This window comes from Talpa europaea (genome assembly GCF_964194135.1).
Source record: "Talpa europaea genome assembly, chromosome: 9".
Taxonomy (NCBI): Eukaryota; Metazoa; Chordata; class Mammalia; order Eulipotyphla; family Talpidae; genus Talpa; species Talpa europaea.
The window spans coordinates 115,264,387-115,285,605 of NC_140076.1; the positions used below are offsets into that span (position 1 = coordinate 115,264,387).

General features: G+C 43.5%; 1 protein-coding gene across 11 annotated transcripts in view; it reads left to right on the forward strand.

Moving 5' to 3' along the window:
• RPRD2 (regulation of nuclear pre-mRNA domain containing 2) overlaps positions 1 to 21,219 on the forward strand; it is a gene marked incomplete at both ends in the record, with an annotated part of 61,653 nt that overhangs the window by 33,578 nt on the left and 6,856 nt on the right. For 3 of the 11 annotated variants that reach the window (XM_084243525.1, XM_084243531.1, XM_084243534.1), the window contains 8 exons: positions 7,233 to 7,333; positions 8,681 to 8,758; positions 9,962 to 10,014; positions 10,391 to 10,517; positions 12,328 to 12,503; positions 16,816 to 17,098; positions 18,970 to 19,236; positions 20,997 to 21,197. In XM_084243525.1, coding sequence (XP_084099651.1) covers positions 7,233 to 7,333; positions 8,681 to 8,758; positions 9,962 to 10,014; positions 10,391 to 10,517; positions 12,328 to 12,503; positions 16,816 to 17,098; positions 18,970 to 19,236; positions 20,997 to 21,197 — 1,286 coding nt within the window. Of the gene's footprint in view, positions 1 to 7,232; positions 7,334 to 8,680; positions 8,759 to 9,961; positions 10,015 to 10,390; positions 10,518 to 12,327; positions 12,504 to 16,815; positions 17,099 to 18,969; positions 19,245 to 20,996; positions 21,198 to 21,219 lie in introns of those variants that run through there. The other 8 variants (XM_084243528.1, XM_084243532.1, XM_084243535.1 and 5 more) reach the window with 4 other exon arrangements.

Below are 21,219 nucleotides of genomic sequence, written 5' to 3' on the forward strand. Positions count from 1 at the left end.
CAATTCACTGTGCCAGTAAGTTAAAAGAGAAAAAATGCAGAAAAATCCATTCATTATAAAACAAGTCAGGAACAGAAAGGCGCTTCGCCAGTCTGGTAACACGTGTCCAAGAATAAAAACCTGCAGAAAACATGTCACCTAGGAGGAGGCAAGTGAGAACGGTGCCTGATGCCATGTTTCTGTTCAGCTTTGTAGTGACACTCTTAACCAGAGCATAAAGCAGGAAGAAAGAAAGATACACGAAAAAGAAAAAAAGTCGTTAATGTGATTTATACATGGAAAATCAAAAGCGTCTGCAAATGGATGATTGTGATTAATAAAGTTTAGCAAGGTTACAGGATTCGAATCAATACAGTAAAGTTATTATTTTTGCTAGAAACAAAGAAAATGAGGAACATTTAAATTCTTTGTAATGGAAGAAATAGATACAGCTGATTCTTGTTAATCTTAGTAATTATGAATAAAGTTCCCGTGAACAATAAATTAACAAATACTGAATCATTGCTTCTGTGGGAGACAGAGGGTCAGGTGCCTGCGAGCCCCCGGTCATGACATTCTTCCACTGGTCAGTCTACAAACCTGTGCGTTTGTCTGTAAGGACATTTTATTTGACGTGTGCCATTACACTGTTGATTTATTGAAGTCATGGGTAATCCCTGAACAAAGTTCATCTAGTACATGTGTTTTCTCTGTAGAGCACATCAAGCCTTCTTGTGCTTAACAGCAGTACACAGAAGTTTAACACAATGTCTGGGCGCCATTTTAAACAGCAAAATCATCAACAGAGGGCCTCCCTGGTGGCACAGGCGGTTGAGTGCCACACTGTGAGGCTGTCCACAGCCTCTGCAGCACAGGTTGGATCCCGGCCGGTGGGTGAGAATCCCACATGGCATGGCAGACCTCTCCTGAATTGCCCGCTGCTCCCCTCAGCAGTGTATTTTGTCAGTCAGCCTGTTCTGTTCCCCACTCTGTCTCTGGTGAATCCTCTCACCCTCCCATGCAGCTGGCCTGTACCCTGGTTCTTGTATAAAAATAAATAAATCTTAAAAAAAAAATAATCAACACAAAAAACCAAAATGTGAAGAAATGAGGCACTAAATAAACTACAGGGCATATGCCTCATCTGAGACAGACGCAGGCCACCCGAGTTTCACCACTCTGCTGGTCGGGAATGACTGCAGGGACACAAGTATGGGCTTAAATTATGAAATGCTAAAAATCTCAACAAAAGATGTATAAGGCCTCTGTGGAGAAAATTATAAAACATAATTGAGAGACATTGTAGAAAATATAAGTAAATATTTGTGGCTAGGGGAGGCTCAATATTTGACAATGTCAGTTCATCCCAAATTGATTAATAAATCAAATGAAGTCTCATCTAAGATCTCATTTGGGTTTTTTCTTTTTTACAAGTGGTCTAAAATTTATACTGTTATTTAGAGAGTGTCCACCTTCCCTTCATCCCCCCAAAAAAAGAAAGCTTAGAAACTCTTGAAGAGTAACAAGGTGGGTGACTGGCTTTATCAGATTTCAAGACTTATAATAAAGCTATGATAAATAAAGCAGTATGGTATTGCCCCAGATATAGCCAAAGAAAACACGGTAGTAGCCACTTTCAACAGCTACTATCTCATCACATCCTAGAGCTCTTTTATTCTTTCTAATTGCTACCTTTTACCTACTTAACAATTCCATATATTAAATTTTCCTTGCTTAAATTACTGGGGTGTGGTTTCTCTCTTTAGTTGGAGTGCAGGTTTGTTCTTATAGCTAGAGAAGTAAATGGGCCTTCCTCCACTTCTCCACTCCCACATGAGATTCAGACCCAAAGAAAGAGTGGGTTCCTACAAGAACATACTACCTGCCACTCTGGCTGCCAAAAAAAAATAGGCTGGGGAGCCATCATGGCTGAACTTCAAGAACAAGCCTGCAATGTTCTAGAACCTCTGCCTGACACCTGCATGCTGGCCTGTTTGAGGCATCCTCACTACCTATTCCTGCCTCTCAGCCTCCCTCCAGGGCCCTCTGTTGACAGAGGCTAACACTGAACAGAGGGGAAATAAAGAGAGTTTGCTCTCCGGCTCTAGGATCAGAAAAAGGCAGTAAGTGGCACACAAATCTACCAGACAAGGCATCAATTTTATTTTTTTTAAAGATTTATTTTATGTATTTATGCATACAAGAACTGGGGTATAGACCAGAGGTGCAGGGGATGAGAGAATTCACCAGAGACAGTGGGGAGCAGAGCAGGAGGATCTACTGAAACACTGCTGAGGGGAGCAGTGGGAAGACAGGAGAGGCCTGCTGCGCAGTTTTTGTCAGCTCCCTGGTGGGGGTTCGAACTCTTGCTGTAGTTGCTGCCAGTAGCTTCATTGTGCTTAGACTTAACCCCTGCGCCACCAGGGAGATCCTTAATGTCTGCTAATAACAGCATTAGCAAGGTCTGGCCCAGTGGGAGTTCTCATGTACTTTTGGTTTGAGGTTTGACTGGCATGAAACAACCTTCTATTAAAAACAGTTTGTAACGTATCCCCAGTGACCCTGGGATTCCACCGAGGTTTTAGCCATGAGAAATTTTTGCATATGTGCAGCACGATCAGTGGAAGTTTTTTATAGCAGCTCGTCTTTGTTCATGGTAATAAAATTGTGAAGACAGCCTGGTCTCTTTTGCAGTAAAATGGGTGAATTGTGGTGTATTGAAATACAAAACAGCAAACAAAATAAATGAATTTCAGTTACACATAATATCACAGATAAATCTCACAAATATTGGTTTAAATACAAAGGAGTATTTATATGGTATGATTTCATTTATATAATGTTCAAATCTGACAAAGATAAACTATTGTGCGTGTATGCCTAGATGTTAAAACTAAGAGAAAAGCAAGGGGACGGTCCCCACAAAGTCCACCATCTCCGGGAGATGGGAGGGATCTTGGTCTTCAGGGGCCCACTGCAGTCCTCCCGGGAGCTGGCAGTGCTTGATTTATTACCCTGGATTGTGATTATATGGACATTCACTTTTATTTTTTATTTTGTAAAGATTTATTTATTCATGCATACAAGAACCGGGGCACAGGCCAGATGTGCGGGAGGGTGAGAGGATTCACCAGAGGCAGAGTGGGGAACAGAACAGGCAGACGAACCAAAACACACTGCTGAGGGGAGCAGCGGGTGAGACAGGAGAGGTCTGCTGCGCCATGTGGGTAGCTCCCTGGTCAGCTGGGATGGAACCCATGCTGCAGAGGCTGCAGATAGCTTCACGGCACTGTACTCAACTGCCTGCACCACCAGGGGAGGCACTGAACATTCACTTTTAAATTACTCTTGAATAATTATATATGTGTTAATACTTCCATATGTTTTATGCAATTTTTGTCATGTTATGTCACAGTTTTCAAAATGTTATTACTTAAAGAGATCAAACTAGAACACAAAAAGACTTACTAGGACTAAACATGATTTTCAAAAGTATAATATTGAATAAATGAAGAAGTTGGTTGCTTTTGAAAATTTAACAACCTGCAAGAAAAAACTGCATAATAGATACAGAGTCATATAGTATTCCCAGCTAGGTGATAAGCTCTCTAGGGTTTTACTCACGCAACCCTTCTACCTTCCTAAAAGAGCAGGCATCCTCAAGAAGCTGTCACTTCCTGACCTCTGCGCCCAGGGTTGTCTCTTCTGTTATAGCCCCTAAATCACTGCAGTGTGAGAATGAAACCTTCTGTAAGTAATTATGGGACATAAGCTTCCCATGTGGAAAAAATAAACTTTAGTGTTAAGTGTTTGCCTACACAAAAGTGTTCCAAATAAATTACCTTGATATAGAAAACAGAACTTTAAAATATTAAAAGAAAATACAAGTACTTACATGATTATAGGGAGGTTAAGAAGCTCTACGACAAAGAACAGAGAATAAAAATATGAATTATATCAGGATTAAACTGTATTACAGAAGACACCATAAAATTAAAGACAAAGGGCCTCCCGAGTGGCGCAGGCGGTTGAGCGCAGCGCTGTGAAGCTGTCCGCAGCCTCTGCAGTGCCAGTTCTATCCCCGCCGGCCTCGGAGCAACCCACATGGCAAGCAGACCTCTCCTGCCTCGCCCGCTGCTCCCCCCCAGCAATGTATTTCAGTCAATCTGCCTGTTCTGTTCCCCACTCTGTCTCTGGTGAATCTTCTCACCCTCCCGCGCATCTGGACTGTACCCCGGCTCTTGTACAAATAAAAAAAAAATTTTTTTTTAACCTAAAAAAAAAAAATGAAGACAAAGGACACACCCAGGAAGGTATTTGTTATAAACAAATGAAAGAGTTCATTATATAAAAGGGAATTATTGTAGAAGATGCAGCGTCACCAATGTTTAGCATTAGATAAAGTCTGTCTACCTATTTCAGAGCTCCAAAGTGTTTTGATTATCAGCTGCCTCCTTGAGTGGACCATCGTTTGTCTTCCATTCAGTGAGGTAGCAAACACTGAGCGCCTGCGAGATAAAGCACGTTGATCTGATCCCATTCCAGAATGAAGAAATTGATTTAAAAGAGACGCTGTCCTAAGTGAGGCACGCACAGGGTGATGGTTTTAGGTTTTTTTATTTTATTATTTTTTAAAAGATTTATTTATTTATGCATGCAAGAACTTGGGGTGAGAGGGTTCACCAGGGACAGAGTGGGGAGCAGAACAGGTGGATCCACTGAAATCCACTGCTGAGGGGAGCAGCGGGCGAGACAGGAGTGGTCTGCTGTGCCCTGTGGGTAGCTCCCTGGCCAGGAATCGAGCTCCTGCTTCAGTGGCTGGCGACAGCTTGATAGCGCTATCTTTACCCCCTGCTCCACCAGGGAGGCCCCCTGGTCTTTTTATTTTGACTCATACCTGGACACTGTATTGTGCTTGTTGTCAACTTCCTGCTTTAATTAATTGCCTTACTCTCTCACTGTTTAGAGGTGAGGGTGGCGGGGCGGGCTGCTAGCAGAGGAAGCATTATTGAACACCCTAACAATTCTGCAATTTCTATTAACGTTAATTGTACATTTGTAGGAATTGAGGTTGTGGCAAGTAGCAGCTAAAACAGGGCTCTTAGGATACCAGAGTAAGACAGACTACTGTTCCAGATTTTGTTTTGTGTGAGAGAATTCCTAAATATGAGAGGTGGTTGAACTGCAGAAGTCTGAGAACTCTGTAAATAAAGAATAGATATAGCTAAAAATTTTAGAGCTGGCAGAAAGTATGTAGTACCAATTATCTTATAAATGCGGAAACCTAGCCCCCAGAGGACTTCTTACTAAGGCCCGAACTAAAATCCCTAGTTTCCCTGCCGGCGGTGCCTTTTCCTGTGTCACATACGTTTCTTCTTCTTCCGGCTCATTTGCTTGAGGACATTGGTAAAGTAGCGGCTGGGATGTCATAATGGGTAGTTTAATTTGAAAATGACAAAGTCCAATTGTCATTCGTTGAGTTACTACTAAGTGGGTACCTTGTGGGTACTGAAGAAGCAGCAGTAAATAAATTATTACCTCTGCCTGGAAGACACTCTGTAGTTTAGTTGAAAAGCCATCATTTACAGATAATTGTGACTTGACTCCTCGCAAACTGACCAACCATCTGCTCCAAGGGGGCCTTTTTTTTTTTTTTTTAAATAAAACTACATTCTTAACAAAATATAAGATTATAACAGATTTTAAAATGCCATATATTTAACATTAACCTAGGGCCTCCCTGGTGGCATATGGGTTAAGACGCAACGTGTGAGGGCTGTCCGCAGCCACTGCAGCACAAGTTCCAGCCCCGGCCAGGGAGCTATCCACATGGAGCAGTAGACCTCTCCTGTCTCTCCCGCTGCTCCCCTCAGCAGTGTATTTCAGTCATTCTGCCTGTTCTGCTCCCCACTCTGTCTCTGGTGAATCCTCTCACCCTCCCGCACATCTGGCCTGTACCCCGGTTCTTGTATAAATAAATAAGTCTTAAAAAAAAAAGAATATCGGGCCTCCCCTGGTGGCGCAGTGGTTGAGCGCTGGGCTGAGAAGCTTCCCGCAGGCTCTGCAGCGCCGGTTCGATCCCTGGCCACTGGTGAGGGTCCCATATGGCGCTCAGACCTCTCCTGCCGCCCGCTGCACCCCTCAGCAGTGTACTTCATCATTCTGCCTGTTCTGTTCTCTGCTCTCATCCTCCCGCGCTTCTGACTGTACCCAGTGCTTGTATAAATAAATAAATCAATAAATCTTAAAAAAATAAAAAATAAAACAAAAAAACTTGACTTGTGCTGCAGGCATCAGGCAGGATTTAAAAAAAAAAAAAAAGAATATCATTTATAAAACCTGTGGTAGGAAGACTTTCCACACTTAAAAAGTGGCAGAGAGTGCTTTTTACTTCAACACGGCCACATTTTGAAATTCCATTTCATAATGTAACTTAAAAATTAAAATGCATTATGGGGAAAGATATTTGTAATGTTGCCCAAAAATTGATAGATGATTGGTAATTATATTGGTTTTATTTATTTTAACAAAATATATTTTGTCTTGACAGATCAGTTACAAATGTTAGAATGTCTCCAGTGTTACAGACCTGTTAGAATGAAAATTCTTTCCCTGTAACTTCATACTTTGGTCACAGAACCAGTTTTATTCCTCTTCTTTATTACAGTTATCCTGCCCTGTATTGCTTTTTAGTTTTTTCAGTAGTTCAACCTAAGATATGATTTTAATCTGTGAAGCAAGCAGAATAAAGGGCTGCGCCTCACCTCCCTCCTCCTGGAGATACATTTCAGCATTAGACTGTCACATTTTGGAAAATGTGTGGCAGTTATGTGATTAATTCATGATTGTTTTCAACAAAACCCTTAAAATAAAAAACAAGCCTTGCATCATTGCAAGCCCTGTTTTCTCACTCTGCACTAGTGCAGTTCCTTTTTGAACAGGTTCTTATTAGGTCTCCCCTCACCAGAGCTGGGCATCCTCTGGGGTGCCAGCTGTGTCCTCAAGCACCCCAGAGGATGCCCTCGTCACATCCATCAGGAAGTCCGCTGTGTGTCGTCACAGCATGGCCAGGACCTCATAGAAAGTGTTGAGTAAGAGTAAGATTTTAGTCCTAGACACTGTAGGAATTTTTTTTAATGAACACCAGAATACCAGAAGGCATTTGGAAAATAATTTTCCTGATGACTTTATTATCAGATTTCTAGTTTGAGATGTGTTGACATTGATAAGCCTCACTTTTTCTTTTGTTTTAGGGATCCATCTGTCTCTAAGTCTATAGAGCGAATCTTTAAAATCTGGGAAGATAGAAATGTATATCCAGAAGAAATGATTATGGCACTAAGAGAAGCATTGAGTAAGTATCTGTACACTCCTAAAAGCAAAATCGGCATCATTTTTCAGTCTTTTATGTGTGTGTATATATATATGTTTGATAAATCTTGTTCTGTTACTTAATAATGAAAAAAGTTTGGGATCTGGCTCTGTTTGTTTACAATTGAATACTTAATGAAATATGTTTGAATTAAATTTTAAGATAGAGATGGTTTGGGAGGGTTGGATGTTGTTTTTATTGACTAAAGAAAGTTACACACATTAGTGATAAAAGCCACCAGATCGTGTCCCATGTTCCATTTGAGTGTTGTCTTTTTTTTTTTGGCCCTAAAATAGTTTAGTGAAATCCTTTAAATACAACGCAGCACTTAAGGCAAGTGAGACTATCTGACTGGCACTCACGTGCCCCAGAATTGACAGTGCAGGGAAGATGCAGGTGCCCCCTGCCAACCACCACCAATCGGAGGATGCACTGTGTCAGCAAACCCAAGTCATCAGGGCGGGGCCAGGCTCTTCACCCCGGCAGAGTCTGTAGACGGGGACCTTAGGCACCCCATCATCTCACAGCGCTGCTCCAAAGTGGCAGGCGCCCAACCGCAGGTCTTGGGTAGTCCGCTTGGTGCCCAATCACTGCAGGGACTCTGCCCCTCTGTCATGCTTTATTCAGGTGCAACACCCTGGGTGGGGGTGGGGGGGTGGGTGTTGACATAGGGGTGGGGTGTGATGTAGGTATTGGTGATTAATAAGGGCCCTAGCCACCAGCTCCTCCCCCTCCCAGGTAGGAGGCATCCCAGCCCAGGGAGGGAGAGGGTCAGCGCCCTGTGGTGGTTTAACTTGTTTATTGCTTGTGATGAATATTTAATGCCCTGTCTGCTTGCTGTTGGAGACTTTTGGACTGGTGTCTGTACTAAGCTATTTGGGATTAAGTGTATATTGTCATTCTTCAGACTCTCCCTTGATTTAGATGTTTAGTAAGTTGCCTATCTTTCAAAATGTTATTTAGTTCCTAAGTACTAGATGCATGTAATTAAGTCATTGAATAGAAGCTGTTGATGTCTGATACCACGGCCATCGTTTGCCTAGAAATTTGCTTTAGAGAGAGCTGCTTCCAACAAGCTGTTAAATTCATCATTTGAATTTCTAACAAGTACTGGTAAGCCTCCTCCTCAGAATCAGTGCTTTCTTATAGAAGTGTTTATTTGACAGCTTGTTAGATCTGGTAGCCGTTCTTATTTTTTGATAAAATGAAGGAAAAGAAACAAGCACACAGTCTGGGGCTGCCTTTGTTGATGCCACAACTTTGACTCTGAAGTGGACAGATGGGGCAGCTTCCCATGATGCCAGACATCAAAACTGAAATGTTTTCCAGGTACCACTTTCAAAACTCAGAAGCAGCTGAAAGAAAATCTGAACAAACAACCGAATAAGCAGTGGAAGAAATCACAAAGTAAGGAACAAAATCTCAACTAATATAAAATTACCTCCTCTTTTTGGAGCAGGAGAAAAATGTGGACTGTTTGACATCATACCTGGCATAAACCGCGGTGAGCCTGAGTTTGCCAGGCTGGTCAGCGCCTCGTGACTTAACATTAAACAAGCCATCATGGAGTTAACTTCTAAAAAAGCAATGGCATAAAAACCTGCCTTAAACAAAGGAAGTGCAGAAAAAGGGTTGAATGAGTCAAGATTCAAGAGCAGTTGGGGGATTAAAGAAGCAAAAATACTTGACAGTGTCCAGGCTAACTCTCAGGTTCAAAGATACGTGAAGTTAGAGGCAGCTGACATGAAACAGCAGAGCTAATGAGGAGCAGAGACCAGGCGTCAAGAAGCATTTCTGTGGGAGTTGGGAAATCCTTAGATTTGGGGTACACTCTCCCGATTTAGACATGGGCCTCATGTCCTGGCCAGAAGCTCATTCCTTCACGAGCTCCTGTTACTCATGTCCTGTCTGTGCAGCAGGAGGTGGGGTGCAGCGCTGCAGGGGCAGGCCCTGTGGCCAGGTGTGTGGGGCGCAAGGTAAAGGTGTGTGGGGCGCAAGGTAAAGACCCTTGGAACTGCGACACTGGGTGGTTTTGCTCCAAGAGTGTATGCTGCTCAGGCTGACCAGGGGCGCCTCTCACATCCTTTGGTCCCAAGGCGCGAGCTCGGGACAGCAGGAGTCACCTTCTCGGCCACAAATCAGCTACCTTGGTGATATACTAGAATTTTCCATTTCTGCTGTGAATTGAGTCAGCAGAAAATGAAATCCATCGGAATAGAGTTGCTATTTCTAAGTAATTTTCTTCAGCCAGTGCTCAGGATTAATTGCATGTCCTGCGCCTAAATACCCTTAATTTGAGGTGCTGAGATCCTCTTACTCGCCGTCAGACTGTTGCATGCATCTTACTGTCTCCAAATCCATAATTCTTGAACTTTATGACTTGAAAGGGTCTGTTGGAGGTAAGTAGGTTAGTTCTATCTAAATGGTATACTTTTATACTGATCATACTTGAGAGTGTTTAAATGTCATGTTATTCTAGGAATTAGCATTTAAGTGCATGTTTGGCATATGTTCAGAGAGTATACCCTGAACTGTAGAACCGAAATTTTACCTGATTATTAATCAACTCTGTTTCTGTATGTTTAATAACCTTTTGTTTAATTCCAACAGCGTCCACGAATCCAAAAGCTGCTCTCAAGTCTAAGATAGTGGCTGAATTTCGTGTAAGTTACAGTATATGTTTAATTACAAGCAGAGTCAATTTTGAACCCCAGTAAAGCTCTACTAAACTAAAATTTTCTTAGAGTTAACATAGTAAGACTGTTTAAATTTTATTTGAAGAAACTATAAGTGGACCTTTGTATCAGTCTTTACTCTGTATCATAAATTACTGGGACTAAGGAAAAGGATCTTTTAAAGCATTAACTAAACATATGGTTTCAACATGGGAACGGATGTCAGTATCACTGATTGTGTAGAAATATGAAGGGTTTTGTTCCTCTTGGCATTGGTTAGGTATCAGCATGTTTTATTTTACTGGGGAGAAATAGAATAAGCGAACCATCTTTCAAGTGAAATAAGGCTGTGGTCTGTGTTCAGTCTCAGGCCCTCATTGAGGAGCTGTTGCTGTACAAACGCTCAGAAGATCAGATAGAATTGAAGGAAAAACAGCTGTCAACGATGAGGGTGGACGTGTGCAGCACAGAGACACTCAAATGCTTAAAAGGTAACACACCCTCGTAAATGGAGTGACTCCGGCTTGCTTTCTGGATCTGTCATTTTCCTCCATAAAGATGACCCTTGCCTCTAGAAAGCAGTTGTGGAGACCTGTGGTTTCCCAGGAAGTGATTGCACGCACACAGGCTTGATATGTAAATCCCTGTCCTCCGCCTTGTACACCTCGAGCTCATGCAATGCCAGATGTTGAGTGTAGCTCAATGTCGAGTGTAGCTCAGTAAGCCGAAGAACAAATTAAGAATAGCAATAGTAAAAACAGACTCCGTCCTCCCTACTCTGAGTGCGTCTGTGATGTATTAGGTGATAGATGTGGATGTGTAGACTGGTGTGCTGCACGTGTGTGGTTAACTGGATTGGGCATGTTCTTTAATAAGGTCACACCGTGTTGTGTAATTTATCAGAATAAAAATCTTTTAAAGGTACAGATTACCCTCATTTGTTCATTGCTATATGCTGACACCCAGAGTGATACCTGGTCTGTAATAGGCATTTGATGTTTTAGAAATAATGAATAAATGACTATTAATTGTTCGTTTTGACACCATTTTGTTCTTGCACCATGCTTTAAATTTAGCATGTTATCTAATTTTTTTTTAATAGAGGCATATTTTATTTATTTATTTGTTTGTTTGTTTGCTTGTTTGTTTATACATGCACTGGGTACAGTCAGAAGCGCGGGAGGGTGAGAGAATTCACCAGAGCCAGAGCGGGGAGCAGAGCAGGCAGAAGGACCGAAGGACACTGCTGAGGGGAGCAGCGGGCGGCAGGAGAGGTCTGCGCGCCATGTGGGACCCTCCTCCGGTGACCGGGGAGCAGCCGGGGATCGAACCAGCGCCGCACAGGCTGCGGGCAGCTTCGCAACCCAGTGCTCAACCGCTGCGCCACCGGGGAGGCCCATGTTATCTAATTTAATCCTCACAATAATTCAGAAGCATATCAAAAGCACAGCTGACTAGAGGCAGAGACATCACTTGTACCCATATCTAATGCCACATCACAGTAGACGCGGGGAAAGAAGTACACTTAGGAGAAGTAATACCATTGTTTAAAAATCATGGCTTATCAGAAAGAAAAAGAAAAATACCGGATGGTCTCACTCATAGCAGGAATCTAGAAAACTTAAATAAGGGACCAGGAAAATGAATAACTATAAGAAAAGGAAAATCAAAATCAACAAAAAACTATGAACCAGAGACACTCTATGGGGGGTGGGGAGGGGAGATTGGGGTCAAAATAAGGGGGTTGCAATTGTATGGGGAATATAAAAATAATATTTATTTAAAAAATAAAATAAAAATCATGGCTTATATTTTTCTGATACCAAATCACCAGGTATCTTCTGCAAATAAGAAAGAAGGATTTTTAATGCCATACACACAGAGGTCACTTTACTTTTCTGAATTTTAGTTTTCTCATCTTCTTAAGAGAGTGGTCTAACTGCATTCTGTAGTGTAAAAGTTGGTGGCATAAGCAAGTAGAGTTAACTTCATGGTGTTGCTCCTTAGTACCGGTGTGACATCTGCTCACAAAGAAAGGCAACCTGTCAGCCTCCTTCCAGCTGCACGCGCCTTTCGCCCTCAGCGCAGGCCTCTGGGGCTCTCCTACTCTGCTCACGAGGCTTCACATGAGGCATTTATACCTGTTTTGCGATCTGGAGACACTTCTTTAAGATGAAGCTAAGAATCTTACACTCTGCTAAAGCAGCAAGAATAGGTTCACAGATCATCCTGAGCCATTTCTTCAAAAGATTAAATTTTTTTACCTTTTTATCTTGAACTCATATTTCTCTGTTGTTTTAGATAAGACAGGAGGGAAGAAGTTCTCCAAAGAATTTGAAGAGGCAAGCTCCAAGCTGGAGGAGTTTGTGAATGGATTAGATAAACAGGTGAAAAATGGGCCCTCACTGACAGAAGCACTAGAAAATGCTGGAATTTTCTATGAAGCACAGTACAAAGAAGTAAAAGTGGTGGCTAATGTAAGTAATAATTAAAGCTCTTCAGTGGACTCTTTATATGTGTTGTTTAACTCTGTGTGGACAAGCATTATTATCTGCAGTTCCCACATAAAGTTGCCTTTGAAGAGAGTTGGTAACCTGGTACCAACTAACGATAAGCCTGTAAGTAGTGGGGTTTAACTCAAGACCTGGGTCTTCCTAATGGTAACGCTCATGCAGACCTGATGGTCTCACTTCTCTAAAGCCTGTGTCTTGGCATTTTGGAGACAGGGTGCTGAGCTACTGTGACCGGACATAAAAATGGGGCAGAATATACATATATGTGTATACACACACACATTTTTTTAAACAAAAGATTGGATGTAAACATTCTCTTAACTAAATTTTGTATAGAAGCCCTGAATTGGGCTTCCCGCTGCAGGCTATTTCCTTTAAAGCACCTTCACCAGTTGTGTTTCATCACGGTCTGCAACAACTCCAGAGTCTTCCTGCGCGCTCTGTGGAATTCTTAACACGAGAGTATGCGTCTGTAGTCGCTCGATGTTTTCTCTTTGTCCAGAGAAGGTTCACTTTTCCCTTTACTAGGAAAATACGGTGGCCCCCTTATCCAAGGGGTAGATGTCACAACACCCCCAGTGGATGCCTGAAGCTGGAGTATCGTGCTCCGTGCAGTGTTCTCCTGTCTGTGCATATCTAGTACGGCTTAAAGAGCCGTGCAGTAGGAAGTTAACAATAGTAACTAGTAAGCTAAACAGTTGTAATATACTGTGATAAAAGTTATGTGAGTCTCTCTCAAAATAGCTTACTGTTCATAAATACAGTCTGCAGTTGACCGTGGATAACACTAGAAAGTGAAACTGCAGATAATGGGGGTGGGGGGTGCTCTGTCATGCGAGACACTGTCCTCTTTTTTTTTTTTTTTTTTCTGGTACTTTTTTTTAATTATTATTTTTTATTTTTTTACATCATTGTTCATTTTTAAACAGTATCTGCTGCTTCCCACCCCCTCAGGTGTAGTCCCCATAGAGTTTCCTTCACCAATGCACCCGTGCACCATCACCTCAGTCCCCTGTGCTCCTCCCTCCCTCTGATCCCTCTCCTGCCTCCTCCCCTGCAGTGTGTCTCTGGTTTATAATTGTTTGTTTTTGCGTCATTGTATTTTGTACTGTTACTATTTTTTCCCCGATGTCTTATTTGGGTCCCCTATGTTCCTGCTATAAGTGAAACCATCCGATTTTTTAATTTTTCCTTCTGACTTATTTCACTGAGCATCATTCCTTCTAGCTCTATCCACATTGCTGCAAATAGCATGAGTTTATCTTTTTTTGATTGCTGAGTAATATTCCATGGTGTATATGTACCACATCTTCTTTTTTTTTTTTTTTTTTTTTTTTTTTTTTTTTTTTTTTTTTTAGAGGCATGTTCCATTTATTTATTTGTCTGCTTGTTTGTTTGTTTTGTTTATACATGCACTGGGTACAGTCAGATGCGCGGGAGGGTGAGAGAATTCACCAGAGCCAGAGCGGGGAGCAGAGCAGGCAGAAGGACCGAAGTACACTGCTGAGGGGAGCAGCGGGCGGCAGGAGAGGTCTGCACGCCATGTGGGACCCTCCTCCGGTGGCTGGGTTGCAGCCGGGGATCGAACTGGCGCCGCAGAGGCCGTGGGCAGCCTTGCAACCCAGAGCTCAACCGCTGCGCCACCGGGGAGGCCCCTGTACCACATCTTCTTGATCCAGTCATCTATTTTGGGGCATTTAGGTTGTTTCCAGGTTTTACCTATTGTAAATAGTGTTGCAATAAACATAGGGGTACAAGTGGTCTTTTGAATCAGTGCTCTTGTGTCCTTTAGGTAGATCCCTAGGAGTGGAATTGCGGGGTCATATGGTAGCTCCATTTTTAGCAGGCTGAGGAACCTCCACACAGCTCTTCGTAGTGGTTGGACCAGTTTGCACTCCCACCAGCAATGTAGGAGAGTGCCTTTTTCACCACATCCTTGCTTGTTTTTTTGATGTGTGCCATTCTTACTGATGTAAGGTCATATCTCCATGTGGTTTTGATTTGCATTTCCCTGATTATAGGGATGTTGAACATTTTTTCATATGCCTGTTGGCCATTTGTATTTCCTCTTTGGAGAAATGTCTTTTAAGTTCTTCTGCCCATTTCTTGACTGGATTGTTTATTTTGTTTTTGTTGAGTCATGTGAGTTCTTTGTATGTCTTTGAGATCAGTCCCTTATCAGTTGAATGGAGTACAAAGATTTTTTTTTTTTCCTAATCAGTGGGGTAGCTCTGTTTTGGTTAATGTCTCTTGCTGTACAGAAGCTTTTCAGTTTGATGTAATCCCAGTTGTTTATCTTTTCCTTTACTATCTTTACTTTGGGTGATGAGTCTTTTTTTTTTTTTTTTTTTTTTAAGATTTATTTATTTATCCAAGCACTGGGTACAGTCAGAAGCAGGGGAGGGGGAGAGAATTCACCAGAGCCAGAGCGGAGAGTAGAATAGGCAGACTGACGAAATTTACTGCCGAGGGGTGCAGCGGGCAGCAGGAGAGGTCTGCGCGCCATGTGGGACCTGGGGGTCAAACCGATGCTGCAGAGGCTGTGAGCAGCTTTGCAACCCAGCGCTCCACCACTGCACCACCAGGGAGGCCCTGGGTGATGCGTCTTTTAAGATGTTATTGCGATGTATGTCATGTAGTGTTTTACCTGTGTGTTCTTTTATTTTATGTTTTCAGGTCTCATGTCCAGTTCTCTTATCCATTTTGAGTTGATTTTTGTGCATGGTGAAAGGTAGTGGTCTAGTTTCATTTTTTTGCATGTGGTGGTCCAGTTTTCCCAGCACCATTTATTTCCGTGTTCCATTGCATGTTCTTTACTCCTTTGTCAAAGATCAGTTGTCCATATAAATATGGTTTTATTTCTGGGCTCTCTATTCGGTTCCATTGGTTTGTGTGTCTGTTTTTGTTCCACTGCCAAACTGTTTTAATTAATATGGCTTTGTAGTATAGCTTGAAGTTTGGAAGTGTGATACCTCCTTTCTCCTTTGTTTTCATCCGTAGGGCTTTGGCTATTTGTGTTTTTTTGTTGTTCCATATGAATTTCATCAGTATTTGTTCTTCAGTATTTGTTCTATTTCTTTGAAGAATGTCATTGAGATTTTTATTGGAATAGCGTTGAATCTGTATATTGCTTTTGGTAGGATGGACATTTTAATAATATTAATTCTTCCAATCCAAGAGCAGGGGATGTCTTTCCATTTCTTTGGAGACACTATCCTTAATCAAGCCTGAAACTAAGCTGACTGAGGTTGAATTGCTGCCTGGCTGAGCCTTGCTTTCCTCTGGTTCATCTCAGCTTCTCGGAAGTAGATTTTTAATCTCAGACTGTCTGGGTTCCTGCTCCATGGCGTGACTTGAGCTCTAACCCTTGTCTCCTCAGCACCATGAGACTGCTAAGTTCCGCTGTGCTCTTCAGAGGTTTTTGCTTGGCTGAATTCCCCTTTAAGCAATTTCAGAATTCGGCAGACCTCTTGAAGGAAAAATGATAACATATTGTTGTACGAGTTCTGTTCTTCCTCTTTCATCAGAATCTTGGTTTTTCAAATCTCAAATCTATACAGACCAGCAGGACTGTTAGAAGTTCTGCTTTCCGGGCCTCCCTTAGTGGCACAGCAGTTGAGTGCTTGGCTGTGAATCTGCCCTCAGCCTCTGCAGCGCCGGTTCGATCCCCGGGCACTGGCAAGGGTCCCACATGGCGCGCAGACCTCTCCTGCTGCACCCGCTGCTCCCCTCAGCAGTGTCCTCCGTCTGTCTGCCTGCTCTGCTCCCCACTCCGACTCTGGTGAATTCTCTCACCCTCCCGTGCTTCATGTATGTATGTATGTATGTATGTATGTATGTATGTATAAATAAATAAATAAATCTTGTATAAATAAGTAAATCTTTAAAAAAAAAAAAGTCAGTATTTGACCTTCTAGGCTGCGCTTTATTTATGGATTTGATTTTTTTTTTCTGGCTTCTTTGTCACTGCTGTTATCTTTAATACCTGGGAGAGTGGCCAGTCTGTTTATGCCATCGGTAAATACTGGTTAGTCAGATGGAGAGAAGGGAGCGGAGGGGGATGAGTTGTAGGTGACCTGTAGCTGTCCAGCGCAGGCAGCTCCATGGATGGTGAATACCAAAAAATAGAGGTTGGAAATTACTCCAAACCTGACAAACCGTCCTGGTTTCCTGTTTTCTGCCTGTGATGTGGTTACTAATGAGGAAATTGCATCAGAGTCAAAATGGTAGCTATTTGGTGCTTTTCTCAAAGGGATAAAATCTTTTTCTCTTCTAGGCTTACAAAACCTTTGCTAATCGCGTAAACAATTTAAAGAAAAAGCTGGATCAGCTAAAGGCAACCCTTCCTGATCCTGAGGAATCACCAGTCCCCTCCCCAAGCATGGATGCTCCCTCCCCGACTGGCTCCGAGTCTCCTTTTCAGGGGATGGGAGGTGAGGAGTCCCAGTCCCCAGCCATGGAGAGTGAGAAATCTGCCACGCCCGAGCCTGCCACAGATAACCGTGATGTGGAAGACATGGAGCTTTCCGACGTGGAGGATGACGGGGCCAAGATCATCGGTATGTCCCGCGCAGTCCCTGGGCCACCTGTTTCTTAAGAGTCTTGCTTTCCCACCATCGAGTCCATCACACACAGTTACTCACGGTAGTTCGGGATTTGTGCAGCAGGGACTGGGAGCTGAGGCCGCGCGGGTATGGCTCAGCACCTGTGCTGCCCACTGTGGTGACCAGTAGCCCCTTGTGGCTGTCGGGCGTGAAATGTGCACCCTAGACAGGTGCAGTCCTGCAGTTCCAGGGCTCTAGAAATCTGGTACCGTTGAGAAGAGTGAAAATGGCTGTTTTCATGTTATAACTCATTGAAATGAGGATGTTGCAATATATTGAGATTCAGTAAAATATATTATTAAAATTAACTCACTTGTTTCTTTCTGTGTGTGTGACTACCAAACAATCAATGTCAGCTCACATGCGTGGCTTGAACTACTTTTCTCTGAACAGCACGGCTCTAGAGGGAGGGGCACCCAGTTGGAATTCCCTGTTCTCCGTCACTCTTGATCTTCAAGAGTCCAAACCCATGGTTTTGTTAGGCTCACTTTCAACGTTTTCCTGGTTTGGCAAATTATTTCTCTGGCATCCAGCTTTTTGTAGTTATTCTTACTAGGCAGTTCTGGCGAATGTAGTGCACTGTATAGCCTTTAACGTACCCAAAGGAGCATATCACGGCGCATCAAGAGTTCCAACAGTGCAGTTCGAAGTCATGCCGATTACACCCTCCCACCCCCACCCTGTAGGCCAGTTTCAGGAAGACAAAGGAAAGTACACTAAAATGTGCACCAAGTTTCTGTCTCTTAGAAAGCTCTGGGTTATGGGCAAAGAAGGTAAAAAACATTAAGTTTTAAAGAAAAGCAGTCACGGGCCTCCCCGGTGGCGCAGCGGTTAAGCGCTGGGTTGCGAAACTGCGCGCGGCCTCTGCGGCGCCGGTTCGATCCCCGGCTGCTCCCCGGCCACCACAGGAGGGTCCCACATGGCGTGCAGACCTCTCCTGCCGCCCGCTGCTCCCCTCAGCAGTGTACTTCGGTCCTTCTGCCTGCTCTGCTCCCCGCTCTGGCTCTGGTGAATTCTCTCACCCTCCCGCGCTTCTGACTGTACCCAGTGCATGTATAAACAAAACAAACAAACAAACCAGCAAACAAATAAATAAAGCATGCCTCTATAAAAAAAAAAAAAAAAAAGCAGTCACACTTCATATTTATAATTTATGACATAAATATCATCACTGAGAGAATACTAGCATATTCCAAATAATAACATGGCTCTAGAAATGTACAAATTTCATGCATATATACTAAGATATAAGGAAAATAATTAAAAAGTAAGATGAAAGATTAATATGGAAAATTCATTTTTTTTCCATTTTTTTTTTATTTTTTTATTTTTATAGAGGCATGCTTTATTTATTTGTTTGCTGGTTTGTTTGTTTTGTTTATACATGCACTGGGTACAGTCAGAAGCGCGGGAGGGTGAGAGAATTCACCAGAGCCAGAGCGGGGAGCAGAGCAGGCAGAAGGACCGAAGGACACTGCTGAGGGGAGCAGCGGGCGGCAGGAGAGGTCTGCGCACCATGTGGGACCCTCCTCCGGTGGCCGGGGAGCAGCCGGGGATCGAACCGGCGCCGCAGAGGCCGCGGGCAGCTTCGCAAACCAGCGCTCAACCGCTGCGCCACCGGGGAGGCCCTGGAAAATTCATTTTAAACAGGTTTTGAAGGCAGGACGGATCATAAAGTATAAAGAGCATGACGTGTGGTTGCTTTTCTTTAAAGTGTAGTGCTTTTTACCTTCTGTCAAGGGATGTGAGGACATGCTGTTTCATACTAGAAGCCGTCTGGAAAGTAGAATAGTAGGCTGCAGTGTCGTCTCTTTCTGTTTCCACAGTGGAGGACAGGAAGGAGAAACCTGTGGAGAAGTCAGCTGTATCCACGTCTGCACCCACAAAGCCAACAGAAAGTGTCCCAAAGGCCTCCCCCTGCGCCCCGGCCCCGGTGCCCGTGACCATGACGGCAACCCCACCCCTTCCGAAGCCTGCGACCCCTTCCCTTCTGACCCCCTCTCCGGCCCTGGCGCTGCCAAACCTGGCAAATGTGGATCTGGCGAAGATCAGCTCCATTCTCAGCAGCCTAACATCAGTCATGAAAAATACTGGTAAGTAAACCCAATGAGAGCATTAAAAAAGGTGATTTCCATTTTCCTAATTGAACAGTCAGTCCAGGTTTTTGTTGATTTTCTAAAAATAAGAGTAATTTTTAACTTTTTTTTTTTTTTTAAGATTTTTTTTTTTTGGTGGGACCCTCGCCAGTGGCCAGGGATTGAACTAGTGCTGCGGAGGCTGCGGGCAGCCTTGCAGCCCAGCGCTCAACCGCTGCGCCACCAGGGGAGGCCCAAGATTGATTTATTTTTATGCATACAAGAGCATAAAAAGAGATGTGGGAGGGGTGAGAGGATCTATCAGAGACAGAGCGGGGAATAGAACAGGCAGATTGACTAACATACACTGCTGAGGGGAGCAGAAGGGGAGACAGGAGAGGTCTGCCTCGCCATGTGGGTTTTTCCCTGCCCTGCCGGGGATCGAACTTGTGCTGCGGATTGCTTCATAGTGCAGTGCTTAATCCCCTGCGCCATCAGGGGGGCCCAAGAGTAATTTTTTTAACTTAAAACTGTGAACGGGGGTGAAATTCGGAGGAAAGAGCACAAGGGCAGTGGCAATGGTCAGGGGCCAAGGCGGTGGCAGAGTTGCGGGGACAACACCTGGGGTGGGGGCAGCGAGTACTGTCTAGAAATTAATGTGAAAGGGGACAAAAAGCACTTCATCTGAAAATGAACTTAAAAAATGAAATGCAGGGCCTCCCTGCTGGCTCAGGGGTTAAGAAGCAACTTATGAAGCAAACTCCAGCCACCGCAGCATGAGTTCAATTCCCAGCCAGCCAGGGAGCAACCCACATGGCGCAGCAGACCTCTCCTGTCTTGCCCACTGCTCCCCTCAGCAGTGTGTTTCAATGGATCCGCCTGTTCTGCTCTCCAGTCTGTGGTGAATCCTCTCACCCCCCACACCCCTGGTCTTTACCCCAGCTGTATGCATAAATAAATAAAGCTTTTTGAAAAAATAAACAAATATTCTAATGACAGTACACAGATGTGCAGCCCCCACATGAACCCCTTGTCTTCGAACACGTGGCCAGTGGTGTTTGTGCCCAAACCAATCCTGAATATTCTGAAGAAAATCCCAGTTACTTCATTTCTCCATAAATGCCTAAATATGTATTTCTCAAAGATAAAGACTCTCCAAAAAATCAGCATATTGCTTAAGTCTTTTCATGTTGTAACTAAAATGATCCAAACATGTAATGTTTTATGTGCCAAGTGTATGCAAGTCCCTGTGGCTCCCCAGCCTCGCAACACTTCCAGTTATTTTAACCTGCTTTGCTTATTCATTTTCTTTTGTTCCTGTTTTTTAAAAAATTATTTTATCTTCAATACTTTTTTCCCTATGTTAAAATTCAACCTAGTGTTGTAAAATGTAAAAATATAAAGGAAGTTGTATTTAAAGGCTTTTTCAAAAACATCTTTCTTACTTAATCACAGACTTAGTGACGTGGTAGCCAAGTCATGTGTCTGCACAGCTCCATCACAGCCACCTGTGATCATGAGCCCTGGGGGGCTGGGGTGCGGTGCCCCTTGGAGCGGGTGGAGAGAGGTCCCTGGGCTGTTCCCCTTGGCTCTCAAAATTAATGAATACTTAGCAAAAAAAAAACCCTTAATACTTGTTTATTTTGGGGATATCCAAAACAGACAAGAACAAATCTTCACCCAATACTAAGATTTTTTTTTTTTTTTTTTTTTTTTGCACTGAGGGAGCGTGAGTGTGGGGGACATGCGTTTTCTTGAGTTAATCTTTCTGCCACCAGGGGTCAGTCCTGCATCGAGACCGTCTCCGGGAACGCCCACCAGTCCCAGCAACCTCACCACTGGCCTGAAAACACCCGCACCTTCTGCGACCACGTCCCACAATCCTCTGGCAAACATCCTCTCGAAAGTGGAGATCACCCCAGAGAGCATCCTGTCTGCCCTCTCCAAGACCCAGACGCAGTCGGCCCCCGCGCTGCAAGGTAAACCACAGGCGCCCAAGGG